The sequence below is a fragment of the Lates calcarifer genome, linkage group LG9, assembly GCF_001640805.2.
Source record: "Lates calcarifer isolate ASB-BC8 linkage group LG9, TLL_Latcal_v3, whole genome shotgun sequence".
Classification (NCBI taxonomy): domain Eukaryota; kingdom Metazoa; phylum Chordata; class Actinopteri; family Centropomidae; genus Lates; species Lates calcarifer.
In genome coordinates, this window is record NC_066841.1 from 16,355,678 (window position 1) to 16,371,016 (window position 15,339).

Genomic DNA, 15,339 nt, shown 5'->3' on the forward strand with positions numbered 1-15,339 from the left:
CCTCTCTTATCTGCCTCTCTCAGTTATGTTGGGAGCTGTTGTCTGGAGCTGCAGTTCACCAGCGGATTTCTCTTACATTAAACCCAGTCGAGCACACTCACAGCTTTGTCCCTAGATCCTCTTCTCTCTTTTCTGTGCCCTCACTACTTCATTTTGTGCAACCACGCTGACGTTCTCCTCCTTGCCTCTCGTGTTTTTCACATTTGTCATCATTTGCTCACTCCCAACCCTGTTTTCTTTCTTTGTTTTGGGGGAAAATGTCTCCTTTACCAACTCTTTACCCTTTTTTCCATTCCTTCCATCAATCCCATTCCCAGGATGCAGATGGTCACACCCCCCCCCCCATTTTTCTTTCATATTTCAGTAAGAGAAGTGATTATCAGTTCATTTTGGCATCAGTTCCTTCACTTATTTATGTTCTGATGTACTGATTCATACTGAGTGCCTGATCTTCTTAAATGTTGATTCAGTGTTTATTAATGATGATTACTAGCACAGTGTGCACACACACACACACACGTTATGGATATTGTCCTGGACCTAATCCAGAGAAGTAATGTACTTAGTAGTGACAACAATCAAATGCCCAGTCACAGATTTTTTTTGCCAATCTGAAGAAAAACAACAGCAGTGCTTTCATTATGCTCATTGCAGTGGTATAATTAGGCAGAGGAAGAGTGCATCTTTCTCTTTCTCTCTTTGGCATCCTTCCCTTCTCTCCATCTCATTTGCAATGTATCAGCATGATTTGGTGTAGATGAAACAGAGCTCTCAGGGTAATAATGTGTTGCACAGAGCATGTTTCACCTACCACTGTGCATTATTAAGCCATATTCCATGCAGACTAGGATGGATTCAATTAACCCATCAATAACATCTCAAAACTTAATGCCTCTAATTTTGTGATGATTACAAAGCTTCATGGCAGTGTCTCTTTCTATCAGGGATCATAATGAGGATTTTATTAATTTAATGTGTAATGCCGTGGTGTTTGGGTGCTTAAGCAGAGGTGGGCGTTTTGAAAAGGTTTGATTTGTCCTGGTTTCATAAACAGAGTGCTCTTCATTTGGCTCAAGGACAGAGATGGCTATTCAGTTTTGAAGTTCTTGCACTCAGGAACAAGAGTGTGTTTGTCTTTCAGTGTTCAGAGAGTGTTTCAGAATCTAACAAGTTAGATAAATTGATATCCAAGGCTACCAACCCCCCCCCCCCCCTTTTTTTTTTTTTTTTTTTTTTTACTGAAGTCTCTCCAAAATAAGGACCTAAAATACACTCTGTCTTGAGAGAGATGAGATGAGACTGATGTTAGTGCCTGTGGTTGTAGTACATACAATCTCACTGACACAGAACATCTTCACAGACTTAGTGAAAACATTTACAAAATATGCATACAAAAAATTAAACAAATGTATTAATTCTAAAAAAAAAAAAAAGAAGTATTCCGTGACTTAAAAATGGACACCATTGGTGGTGGTGGTGAGCTGAGTAAATGATACACCTGGTGCCTATTATATGCTGTCATAAAGTTTGTAATAAAAGTAAGTGTGAATTGTACTCTCTTTATAAAGTCCACTGATCTTTTCAGATTCAGCAGCTGTAAACACAGTCCCCCAAACAAACTGACGGAAGCTTTGCAACTAGAGGTTCCATTATAATATGCTAATGTGTAATTAGATTTCACATGGCCTTGGTTCCTCTTCTCTGCTCAGCGCTGTTAGAAAACCTTTTGCTTGTTATTTGCTTCCTTTATGGAAAGTATGCATCCCTCATCCTTATACTAAATGGCTGAAAGTGTGAGATTTATGCTGTGCCAAATTATACTAGTGCTGGGCATTTGTTTCAGTGTATTTTTAAGGAGTTTTAGCTGTGTTTTGCTACTGTGATCAGTTCACTATCTGTATAATTTGTGGCAAAATCATCCCTGGAGCAATCCTAGTGTTGTTGACACCTGCCCAGCTGGTGGGGTTTGGTAGCTTGGTTGATGTTTAACCCTGCTGGGCCTTCTGTGAGCCCGGGTGAGCGTGGCCAAGGGTCTCCTCTCTTTCATTCTCTCCCTGGGTAATGAGCTGTAATGGATAGGGCCTTGGGCGTGACAGGAATACCGAAGGCCCCATCAAAGCAGCACCCCGCGCATCCCTCTAAAGAACTGCTCAGTACACATGCAGACGCTCATTTACTCATTCATTCCTCTCTTTAATCAACCCTGGTCACAGGCTTTTCACTTATTTATCATGCACCAATGTTATAAATATTATAAAATGTGAAGGCTTTTTGAAGAATCATTGTTTATGTCTGAATTTAAGGAATACATGATTTTATGAAAGCTATAGGAATAGAGTTAGTGTATGAAGAAAGAGTTGCACACACCAATAACAGTGTTTCAACAGATGATAATTTATTTTGGTGCCTGATCCCTAAACAAGGTCATAAGATGATAGGAAGCTCTAAACATTAAATTATTAATTGTCTTTTTTTTTTTTTACTTTTTGGCCAGAGATAAACCTGTTAGGTAGAACATCCAAATCATTTCTATATATTTACGACTCACATACACACACATTACAGAGTTCAGTGGCAGTGACAGTCCAGATGGTACTCAGTGACTCTTACAGACCCACTAAATTACCATGGTGATGACTCCAGATGCTTTGTCACCACTTTCACTTCACTAACAGGCCTCTCTGCCACTTTACTGCTCAGCCTTCGATTCACTCGTTTTTGTTGTCTGTGTGTGTCTGAGTGTGCATGTGTGGTGTGTAATCTCTGTGACAGGAGTCGACTAGGGTTTTTATTCTGCCATGGACTAATAAAAGCCTGTATATTACAAAAGTCAGGCACGGTGCGGATCTGACATAGTGTGGTGTGCATTTCACTTCACATTATCCAGAATGACTAAGAGGGAGTAAGAGGATAAAACATCTTCATTATCAACATTTAGATCACTGTCATTATGATCAGCTGATGGTATTGATCCATAGTGCCTTGACAATATAGACAAGGCTAAAATAAATCTGCAGGAAATGTAAACTGAGACTTAAATGTGTCACTTAGTAATGACTGTGGTAGCAGGTGATATGACGACCAACACTATCCTAACTGCATCCTAACTTTCTGAGGTCCCAGCACTTGGAGGGTTTTTACAATTGCAATTTACCATCTGCCTATCCAGTATGTTCACAAAGTTTGTAAAAGGCAACCTCTCCTTAAATTTCGACAGCTGGATCAGCATCATCCTCACTTCTGTTTTTGACGATGCATGCCAGCAGTGAGTCAGATCTCAAAGTTGCACATCACAGGCAAGCTGTCCATCCACCAGTTCTTCTGACTCTGCATCAACTGATCCAAGACACATCTGGCTTGTATCCCTAGCAACTATACTCAGTGTGATGCTCAGTGCTCTTTTAATACAGACAGGCCAGCCTTTCTAATTGCTTTGAATGTACTGTACAGTGTAGTCAAATGTGTGTGCAAACTGGCTTGCAAAGATAAAGGAATCACCTGACTACCTGTCAGACTGTATTACTTCATACAAGCCAGTGCACAATCTTTGTTCACAAGACTTAAGTTACTTATCTATCCACAGAAAATGTTTCAGTCTTTTGGAACAGCCTTCCTGTCGTGTTAGCAATGCTGCATCACTGGAAACCTTCAAAGCATAAAACTCACGTTGCTCCGCTGTCTCATGACCTGCCTTCTTACATCAATCTTTGACCACATCGACAGTTTCTGTTTTTTCATCTTTAGAAATTTTGGACTTTACTGCTATTACTTCTATTTCAGATTTGTATTAAATAAGTGTTCTATTATAAAGAGTGTTAAGAAACCTCGGTGTGAGAGAACACCTCAGACTTTTATTCAGCACTGATGAAGCTTGATGGATTCCTGGTGAGCTTCATTATCCACCACTTACTCTGCCTTCTCCAGACGCTGCCTCATCAAGGTCAGACTGTCACTGTGTACGGGTGTGTCTGTGCTAAGGCTCGGCCAGTGTGACCAGTATCTTTATTATATAAACGCATTGACAGAGAGGAAGCACAGGCAGAGATAATCTCCTCTAAAACTCCTGTAAGACTGATTTTTTTTCCTATATATTCATTATCTATTCCCTATTGCTGTTTCATTTGAATCTTTCAACCTCATGACATTGTTGTATATTCTTTATTCCTAAATGAATGTTTCAGCCTTCACTTTGTTCCTAGGCATTAATATGAACATTACATCACACATCTATAGTATTGTAGATCCACTCATATTCAACTAGCATTTGATAATATGGATAATATGGACCCTGTAAGTGTTTATTATTCTTTTGATAAATACAATTTTCTATGCTCTGTCAATAAAATACTATTGCTGTAACATTTATTTGATATGGCTTGAATTGAATTAAAGAGAGGAGAGAGACTAGCATATGTAGTGTAACAGCAGCACATCTCTGCTGATGCAGTCTGACCTAGTTAGAAACAAACATTTTAGTACCAAGGTGTCGAGCTGTCTGTTTACCTCTCTGCCTGCTCATAGCTCCTCCTTTGAGTACTAGGATGGGTTGCCACTAAAGTCAAAGGTAGATTTCAGTTCACAGCATGTTCTCCTGTCACTCTCATTTACATTTTCAAGAGAGGCATTGAAAAATAGCTTTTTCTGCCACTGACTCAAATCAGTCAGATCCTATTAGATGGGTTCCTACAGTGTGATGATGCTCTCTGTTACATTCTTTACTGATGGCTGTCATTGCACTGCATTGCATGCTCACTACATGGAGAATAGTAAATGCAGGGACAGATACTGAAGTGAAGGAGAGATGAGATAGGTGCCAGACAGATCTCAGGCTGTGTTCTCTGAGTGCTGTCATTGTAAGCTGGATTGTGTCTGGGTCAGATGTTCAGCTTTTCATTGTGCTTTAACAAACCCTCTCAAATAGCTCCCTGCAATCAGACTGCACTCTTGTCCTTTCACAAGATATTTTTCAAATGATATACTCAAAGAGTTCTAAGCATGTCATTGTTTTTTGAACTGCACAATCTTCTGTTGTAGGCATACGTACGTAGATTTGTTTATATTCATAATTACATGTGCAGATGTAAAGTGTGCTGTTAGACTAATTATTTTTTATCATCATCACGGTCAAAGGTGTGTTTAGAGTGAGTGTGTTAATATTTAGAGGACTTGAACGTGTACCAAAGGTGACAGTGTCTTTATCACTGTGCTTGGATTTAAAACATCCCACACTTAATTTCATTGATTGCTTAAATTCCCAACAGCTTTAGCTACTGTTTTTACACATCTTGCTTCAACTGTTTTCACCTTGACAATAGATTGTTCATCAGATGTGATGTCAGAGAGTCATATTTTCTTTTCAATGAATATGCATGTATGTTAATATGGTTAAATCAGGAGACTAGTTCATGGATACAAAGCACTGTTGGTGAAAATGTAGTTTAGATCATTGGCAACATAACACACCAAAGCATCCTCCCAGTGATTCCTAGATGGGAGTCTCGATGCGGGCGGTGGTGGGGAAGGTGGTTATTGAATATTGGCATCAGTTGTCAGAGCTGGAAGCAGCGTGTTACAGGTGCAGCTAATTGGACTGATAAAAGGGAAAGTGATTAATGATTGGCTTATGTGTCGGAAGTGAGAGGAGTGGTAGCTTTAGGCTCACCTAATTGGATTAAGCGAACCAGAATGGAGTTGCTTTTTAGATTTTAAACTGTTAGGATGATAGAGTAAAATCTATGAACGGGTAGGAGCCAGGAGGCATTGCTAAAAGGAAGTTAGAAATGAAGAAGCATCCCTGATAAAACCTTCATTAAGCTGAATAAAGAAAGGGAAAAGGTTGAGCTTCAAAAGCAGCCACACATAGTATGTTATCAGTACAGTTAGGGCCGTGCCTCCATTAACAGTGAGAAGAGTGAGCAGGGTTTGCATCTGAATAATAAGTAGCCCAGTAAAAACGAATGGCTCCTCCACTGTTGTGCAAAAACCCTCATAATTAAATTCTGCAGGAAGGGATTTTTGTTTTTTGACAATTTTTAATCATATATTGTGTGCCAGTTGTATAAGAATAATTCAGTTTAGTTCTTAGTTCTTCAGAATGATAACAAAAATGTACTACAAATATGAAATGTCATTTCTGCTGCAATCTTTGCTGATACAGCTTGATTTTGTTGGTAAATGTATTAGCTGCAGCACATCTAGGCTAAAACCACTGTGTTTTACAAGCGTTAATGCATTAATGCAGTCATGTTTCATCACCTCTGTAGTCACACATTAGCTCATTCCATTTGCTACAAATGCGTGTTTAAATGTGAAGTAAACTAATCAAAGAAGACCTTACAATGTAACGCAACACAAAAAGACAGCAGGCTATGGTCTCAAAAAACACCATCGATTGTAATCCTCCCCCTCTTTGATTGCAGTGGAATTGCACTGGATTGCACCTGACACTGCTCCCACTGCAAGAATAAATAATGAATCAATAACCCACAACAGGCTGAGATTAAATTAAAATCATTGTTTTTAGGTTTTAAGTCATTGACACTGTAGTCATTGCAATTAGCTACTGTATTCATCAGATACTTGTATTCAAAGACACTGTTTTTTACATATATTCAGTGCTAAAGGTGACATCACAGGGATTAAAATGGGGATGTAAGCCTTACAGATTTTGATTCAAATAGAGTGAAATGACAGTCATTGTCACCAGTTAAGGTAGAACTCTTTTATATGTCAGTTTCAGGAGGAAACAGGTGGCCCGCAACAAGCTACTGAAATACTTTTACTTTTCATGATTGTGTTATTTTAAACCTAACAATGTGCTTGTGACCTGTGCTTTTGTTTAGAATGGGTGTGAACTCAGAGCTCAGTATTTGTACCTTCCTCCACACCCTGTTGTGTGGTCATTTGATTTACACATATACTTGTGTGTGTGTATGTGTGTGTCATGTGTCCAGGAGAATGAGGGGTAAGGGTGATGTCATATTTGATGACATCATTGCAGACGTGCAGGGAGTGCAGATTAGAGGCTGTGGCTCTTCTGAACCAGCTCCCCACAGCTGCCCTGCCTTATCGGTGTGTGTCCCGCCCGGCCCTTTATCCCCTAGTGCCAGCTCTGCCAGTGTGTGAGCTCTGGAAATAACCTCAAACTCACCCCTATCTCCACTGCCAGTCTACCAATCCCGGCTCAAATTGAGCATGGCAAAGCCCTCCCACCCACATTCCAGCCTTACTATTACCAACCCTTTGGCTGGCCCCATCAGCCAAGTCACTTTGCCAAAGCTGAGCTCCAGCCTCATATGTACAGTGTTTTTTCTGTCTGAGCCCCAGCATGGAGTCCTAGTCTCCCAGCTGAACTGAGTCCACACTTTGAGCTGGTTGGCGGCACATGCAAGCCCCCTGCTCCCCCCAAGTCCCAACAACAGTGGTGGCAACAGGAGCAGCAATAGTGCCTAACAGAGAAAGCAGCATACCTCGCACCAGAATTGACAGGACAAAGAGCACACACACACTCCCGCTGGAGTCACACAGGGGGGCAGGGCCAAGCTAGGCTGCACCACACACACATACATGTGATCCCCCCGCACACCATATGCAGGCTCCTCCCTGCGCAAGGAAACAGAGATGGGAGGTGCAGTCAATCACTGACAGTGAAAAGGGTTTAGCTGGAGTTAGTAAGAGGGGGAGAGACAGCAGGGGAAAGGGGACAAATCTACATCATTGCCTAAATCAGAGTCAGGTGTCGGGGTAGCCTTAAACTCATTCATGCGGAGTGAGAGAAAACAAACAGAAGAGAAAAGAGAGCGTGTCCCGTGTCAGAGACAGCACAGGAAGTAGGGCATGCTCTGTACAGGGTGAGTGAGAGAGAGGGTGGGAGAAAGAAAGGAGGAGAGGGAGCAGCAAGAGAGAGAGAGCATTGTAGCGCTTATTCTCCACCCCTTGCCTTAAAGCAGCAGCAGGAGGAAAGAGAGAAGGAGTCAGGGAGAGAAGGAGGAAGAGCACCACAAGTAAGGAAGAGAAGCGGCGAGCAGCGGTCTGCATCGGCAGCAAGGGGGAAAAAATGGAGCTTTGAAATCGCCTCTGCCCTCATCCATCCCTGTCTTTCTTTTTCTTTTTTTTTTCCCCTCCCCTCTTGTTCTGGCTCAGCCTCGGTTACTCTCTCAGCCTGCCTTTGATTGTTCTGTGGAATTCTGACAATGCCTGGTGAGTGTTATCCTGCTTTTCACATGTCACCCGCTGTCCTTTGTGCATTGGTTTGCTTAGGTTCATTTTTTTTATGTAGCCATGAATAGAGATGTTTGACTCTGCTTGTGGAGGATGTTTCATTGAGACTATTTACGCTCTTCTGCCTCTGTGAGCTGTTTGTACTCCAGTTGTGCTGTCCTCTTCTTCCTTTGCTTCTCTCTATCAGTGACAATGCAAGGGAGGTTGCTCCCCTGAGCACACACACACACACACACACACTACTCCATCCTGCGTACATTCAGGGTACTCAATCATCATTCTGTAATTGCTTTTAATTCCCAACAGGCTGTCATTCAGAGTAGTTCATTTAGTATGTGTGATAATTTATATCTAACAAAAGAGATGATAATGCAGAGAACATGTTTTCGATTGTGAGCGTTGACCACAACCTAAATGTAGCAACATCACACAAAGCTGGCCTGTGTGACAGAGGGCAGCCAGCTAACACAAATCAGATGACTGGGCCACACTGTGAGGTCAGTCGCTGATTTTGGCCAGCATCCTAGTCCAAGTCATATGTTGGGAGGCAATTAGCAGTTCAGAGAGGTGTGTGGCCCAAGGACAGAGAGTTTGGGAGTCTCAGAGAGCAACAGCTCATTTCATTGTAGACACATTTTAATGTGTGCACAAGAGAGGAGGAGAGGAATAGAAAGGCTACTTTTGGTGTTTGGCCATCATTTTGCCCAGGCCTCAGGAAGCAACTATTTGTAATCTTATACACCCTTATATCTTTATATGAGATTTAAGATAATCTTACAAGATGGTAGTAAGTCAGTTAGTACAAATGATCATGTAAGCTATGTCAGCTTTATTTACATTTTAGGCATGGATTATTTCTGTTCATTTCCTGATTATGGTGTGATGTTTCCACAAGCATCCACTGTCCCAGTTAACTGCATCATACACAGTTTTACAGTTGCAACAAAAAAAAAAAAAAAAAAAAAAAAAACATGTGTAAAACATACTGCACATCCTACTTACATGCATGAAATTAGTCAGCAGCCACATACAAACTCTAATCAAGTTATTCCAGTCAGCCAGTCAGTCCAATTCAATTTGTCTTGTAAAGGAGACAGAACACAAAGGCACTGAGTCAGTAACTGTTCCCTGTCACACTGGGGGGGGGGTCAGTTAAACAGTTTGCACCAGAGAACATCATTCAACCAAACATTTATTTTTCTCAGACATGGCTTCATGGGAGAAAGCCATCTTTGGTTTAGTAAACACATAAATGGTAGTTTGATGGGTTTGTCTTCTTGTTTACTGCAGTATGCAGATATGTTTCGGTGCGAGAGCTCAGCTGGTGGTCCTCTTGATTGTAGCCTGCTGTTGAGCCCTCCAGAACAAAACCACGCTTGACTTTTACATATTATGCTGCAAGCATTTGTGTCAGTCTGTGTTTGTATGCAGTAACAGTGTGGTTCTTTGTTTTTTTTTCCCAGCCTGGGGTGCTGTATCTGTTTGCATGCATAAGCAAATGTTACAGTGCACATGCATATATTTGCACATACTGTATGTAGAAATGCATATGTTTTGAGCGTGCATGCTTTAGTATGTCCTATTTTAGGTCAAAGCTTGCTAACCAGCAGCCTAGACAAGGGATTGCAGAGCGAGAAATAGAGATGTTAGTCATTTTCACACAGTCTTAAACATGCAGTTGGAGCAAGAGGGAGAGATGATTAGAGCGAATGTGGGATATAGATAAAACAAGCAATGTGAGAAAAGGGAAATAACTAAGATGACTGAAATGACAAAGCATAAGAGAGATGACTTCTTCAATTGTTTATGCTCCAGTATTTTGTGTACTAGTTTGTTCTGGGTGACTAAATCTCTTATGCAATGTTCACCTTCCAGGTTGTTGATCTTAATTCCTGCTCTTGGACTGAACTTGTGCGATGTAGAAAATCCATTTTGTGACAATTAACTGATGTATTGTGATGTTTTATATATTTATATATATATATATATATATTATTTGCTCTTTGTGCAGAGCTGAGCTTTGTACTGTATCTTTCTGATTCTCTTTCCCATCGCTTCGCGTCATTCTCTGAGTGTTCGGTCCCTGTGTAATTATTCTGTCAAAGATCATCTCTGTGATGTCCATTGATTCGCTGAGAGCTGATGAAGTGGAGCAGAGTATTTGATCAGACACATATATGGGGAGGGAGGAGTGGGGGCCATGCAATGCCGCACCCAGGGGCTACTCAACTGGAGTTCAAAAGGTCTGAACCACAGGCAGTTTGGAGGGCTAGAGGGAGAAACAGCCAAACACATTATGAAAGATAATTAATGATGACCACATAAATGTGAACACCCCAGGAAGAAAAGCTATTGTGCAGTTCTGTAATTAAAGCAATTCTCAATTTGCAATATGTATTTTATTGCAGTTTTAATACATAACATTCATTACTTTTACATAAATAGTAGTTTTGTTTTTGTTCTTCTACTTCCTGTTTCTCAGTGTATATATTTTGGAAAGACGAGGTTAGGACTGACATCAAGTTTGAGTCCAATAATTACATTCAAATACACAGGGTTCAAACATTTATAGGAGATTGTGGACATTCTTTTGAAAAAGAACAGACTTGCTATAGTCAAAATGATCATTCTTAAAAGGATTTAGGAAGGTCAATTCAAAGAATGAAAGGAGAGAATTACAGCCCTTGCACAAAAATGTCTAATTTCCAAGAGTTTGTATTTAATGATTTTAATGCTTTAAAGTGTGTGATGCGTTTCAGCAAATTCAAGGTTAGATTGTCATCTTAGGCCCTGCTCGTCACTATAAATGAGAGATGGTTAAAGCAGACTGCGTCAAAGATCTTCAGTGACATTATTCTGGATATCCTCAACCTTGGTTGGGAGAGGATGAAAGAGGAGCATATGCTCGTGATGGGGCAGCGTTGTGCGTTGTCAATAATTGAATCACTCTTTTGCTCTCTCATGCCCTGAAGGCCGTAGCGCAGAGTCAATAGGAACAACAGGAGAGGAGAGCTCTCAAGCATCAGTCCTACAGGTCTCTTTCAGTCCTTCTCTTCTCATATTATTTATCTCTTTCTTCATGTCTCTTTTACACATGTAAACACATAGCTGATGTCACTAGCCCATCTCTTCATCTCTGTGCTTTACAAAATAAAATGGAGGTCAAGCTATAGAGAGATGAATGAAGGGAGGCAGGGAGTGATCTCTAATGCCTTTGTTACGTACCATTTCCTCTCACTTCTCTTCCATTACTTACTTCTGGAGGAGAAGACAACTGTCTTTGGATCAGGTTGATCTTTTAACTAAGCGCTTTAGCAGCTATTGACTGACTGTGCAGTAGCTCAAAATCGTATTGATTGGGTACTTCCCTGACCAGATGTGGACACTGACATTACGACGATGAGTGATTTTGGAACTGAGAGCCACAGGCAGGCTGTGGAAGTCAGAAAGTAATGAGAGAGGGACTTTACATTTTAATGGCCTGATTTGTCAAGGTTATATTGATACATAAATACTTGCCCATGATGGTCAAATGCAGCCAGAGATATTAAAGGGATACCTTGGTATAGATCTTGTAGCAAATCTCTATCTATATATCGTCTTATTGCCTGGTCCCTTCATGGGAGAGATTACACTTTAAAATAATGAAACTTGATCTGCTGCAACTAGGGCTGGGTACCGAACTTTGATTCTTTTATGGCACCAACCGAAATGCTTCAATACTACCCAGTATTGAAAGATGCCTTGTTTTTCAGTGCCATAGTTTCGATACCAAGGAGTTAATCACGTGATCAGGATCTGATAATGCTGCAGGTGATTGGCTGTAACGTTACATGCAGTAGAGGCATGCAGGAAAAATACTTATGTGTTTATACTCACAGACACGGTTCACATGTATCTGTGTTGTGAACTACAGTGTGTGTGTGTGTGTGTGTCTCGCAGCAGTTAAAAAATGCGACAGAGGTCAAAAGTGTGTCTCCATTTTGGCAAGATTGATGCCAGTAGTGCACGACCAATTTGATGAAGCATTTGAACGTGCATGGAAACAATTTAAAAGCAGAAAGTTGCTCCGTGTTCAACTGCAGGAAGATTTAAAGGTCCATAGCATGCAGCAGTGACTGTTAGACACTGACCTGTCGCTTGTTCTTTTACACTGAAAATTATTTCTTGTATATTTTTTTATGTTACAAAACGACTTTGAGTGGAAAAATGCCAAAGCTGAAAAATAAAACTAAAGATTTGAACCATAATACGTAATGTAATTTTCTTTGTTACAATTGATTTGATAAAATTGGCATCGAAAAAAGTAGTGTTCAGGAACTGGTCAGGGAAGTCAAGGTATCGGTATGGATACCGGTATCAAAAAGTTTTGAATGATACCCAGTCCTAGTTGCAACCCAGATTCAGTGCAGTGGCATTAACAATTATTCTTCTCCTTGATCTTGCAGTCCTCTTTACTGCAGTAATATTCATATTCTCTCTGGATGACTCATTGGAGTGTTGATGTGAGTTCAGTTTGCTCTTCTCTTGGTCTTGTCAGTCTCTTCATCTTTTTCTCCCTCTGCCCTCCCCCTCCCTGCCCTCTATCAACATCTACTTGTCCAACATGTCTCACCCTCTCTCCATCTGCCACCCACCTCTCTGCGATGTGGACTTGTGGAAGCTTGCCTGGAATGTATCCACCAATTATTTTTCTCTGCTTCCCTCCCTTCCTCCTTTTCTTTACCTCTGTGCAAGCAGGTGGTGCTCCACTAAACAGGTTAGTGGTTAGCAGGGGAATAACTTGTCAGAGGCGAGGCTTCTCAGGGACTGCCTACAGACAGACAGTCAGCAGGGAGAACCCTGTCTCTCCCACCCTCTCTCATGACCCCGTCCTGTTGCTGTCTGTTGCTGCACACTTGGCTCATGACCTCGCACATACCCGCCCACACACTCCTTGGCACAATTTGACATGGATTTTTCTCACAAAATCACATGGAATACAAATACATTTTTTGTGTGTATGTGTGCGTGCATGCACAGAAAGCATCTCTGCACACACATTAATGCACATATACACATGAAAATGTAACAGAAAATGCAAATGGAGCCACATGACTCTCAGTACAGAAGAGTACAGAAGGCCATTGTTCAAAATGCATTTTCCTATGAATAATGGAGATTTGAGAGAGTTTTTCTGCATTCCTCTTCTGCTACAGTGATTACAAACAAACTTACTATAGATAGAATAGCCCTGACTTGTCCCACATTATATTTGGGAACAGTCACAATCCAAACAACCCATTGAGGTATGATATTATTATGACCTAGACCAGAGGAATGAGGAAATCCCCTTGAGTGTTTAGTCTCCATGCTTTGCCTTGGCTTTGTAGTTAACCTTTACCCAGCCATTCTCCAAAACAGCAAGGCATGCAGGTCTGTTTACTTGTGATAAGAGCAAGCAAATCTAATCCATTGCATCAGGGGGAACAAGTACATTAAACCTCCTCCAGTTTCACCTCCCAAATGATGCTTAATTTGCTTTGGAGCTGGAGAACCAGTCCACCTATAATGGGGAGCAAAGACTTTTCCATCGTACAGTTCACAATGACTTCCATTGTTGAAACAGGCGACTCCCGCCGGCTCCTGTAGAGTTCCACTTAAGTCTTTTTACATAATGATGCCTATGTAATTTCTACAGATTCTTGAATGATTGAGCTGAAATATTCTCCTGTCGTTCAAGAGGCATTTTAATGAAAAGTACTGAAATTGGTCCATGCCGGACCTGTTTCAGTGTTAGTATTTCATAGGAGATGACTGGCATTTCTGGGGCTTTGGGTTTTTTTAGAGCTCAAACATCAGTTTGAATTGAAGCGTCTCTTGACAGCATATCTCAGCTGTGACATCAGTCTCCCCTCACTGGGTCGGCAGCTATGTAAAAACAACCATACTATACATCTGGTAGTGCGTCTCCTCCCTAAACCTGGCTGGCCTCATTTTCTCCTCTTCTCCCTCGCTCCCTCTTTCTTTTTCTTCTGCCTTCCTCCCCTCTTTTTTTCTTTTTGCTGCCTTTTCCTGAAGTCCCTCTCTCCAGCCAAGGACCCAGGATTTTCCCACAGAGCATGGTGCTGAAGGCTGAGCCATTGTTTCCCGCTACAGTGAAAAAGGGAGGGAGGGAGGGAGGAGGCAGGCTGACTTCCTGGCTGCCAACTCTGGGTGTACGTCAGTGTGAGAAAAAGCAGGGGAGACAGATCTGATGATGACAGAGCAACTGTGTATCCCAGGGACTGACTTCAGCTTGAAAAATATAGATTTTGTTTTATTTCTCAGCAAGTAGCACCTAAATAACTTTATAAAAGGCTGTCAGCTCCTTCCCTGTTCGACCCCTTTTTTTGGTTCAATTTGTTGTTGTCCCTTCATTACAAGCAGAGATGGTAGGAGTCAGCAACAACCTTAACAGTACCTTAGATGCATAGGGAGCATTTATTCTGGCAATATTTTTTCTGAACACACATTTTAGATTATTGTTTTGCAAATACCACAGCAGAAGTATAAACAACATTTAAAATCATAAAGTAAATATAGTTATGAAGAAGATTTAAAAAAAAAAAACCTGCCATAAAGTACAACTAAGTAGATATAAATGCACACTTGAGCTTTTATGTGCTATAGGATATATGTTTTGGCATTACAGTATAGTATTCTTTAAAAACGTCTGTATCAAGTTGAAGCACCCTATCCAACCCCCCAAATCTTACCTTAATAGGACCATGTCACGATATGGTTTCTGCATTACTTCATTATAATATAATGTTACACTGGCGTATGGGCAGGCTTGTCCTAAATAACAGCGCTGTCTTTTTAAATGGATGTGGAGAGGGGTGTGTTAGTAGCAACAGACATCCTTTGGGAGTGGTGTGGTGTAACTCTGAGGGCAGAGGCTCCAGCCACGTTCCCAGAGACTCAAAAATAGTCGGGAAAACACTGAGACCAGCCGCTAGTGAGGAATGCGATCCAAAGTGAAGCTGTGCGTTCCAGGGATCCAGCTCGGAGAGATTCAGCTGGACCATGTTTCACATATTCAGTAGATCGTAAGTGTCGCTTTGTTTTAATACTTTATTCATGGTTGTGCTTGTTGCT

The 15,339-nt window shown here is 41.1% G+C and overlaps 1 protein-coding gene across 9 annotated transcripts in view; it reads left to right on the forward strand.

The window, feature by feature from the left end:
• The window catches only part of dab2ipb (DAB2 interacting protein b), a 124,931-nt gene that overhangs the window by 61,679 nt on the left and 47,913 nt on the right, over nucleotides 1-15,339 (forward strand). The window contains exon 1 of one of the 9 annotated variants that reach the window (XM_051072970.1): nucleotides 7,618-8,199. The exons of 7 other annotated variants lie outside the window; for them this stretch is intronic. Coding sequence is in view for 1 of the 2 variants with exons in the window: in XM_051072969.1 (XP_050928926.1) it covers nucleotides 15,268-15,290 (23 nt within the window). In the remaining variant the exon portion in view is untranslated. Of the gene's footprint in view, nucleotides 1-7,617; nucleotides 8,200-15,070; nucleotides 15,291-15,339 lie in introns of those variants that run through there. One more of the 9 variants, XM_051072969.1, reaches the window with a different exon arrangement.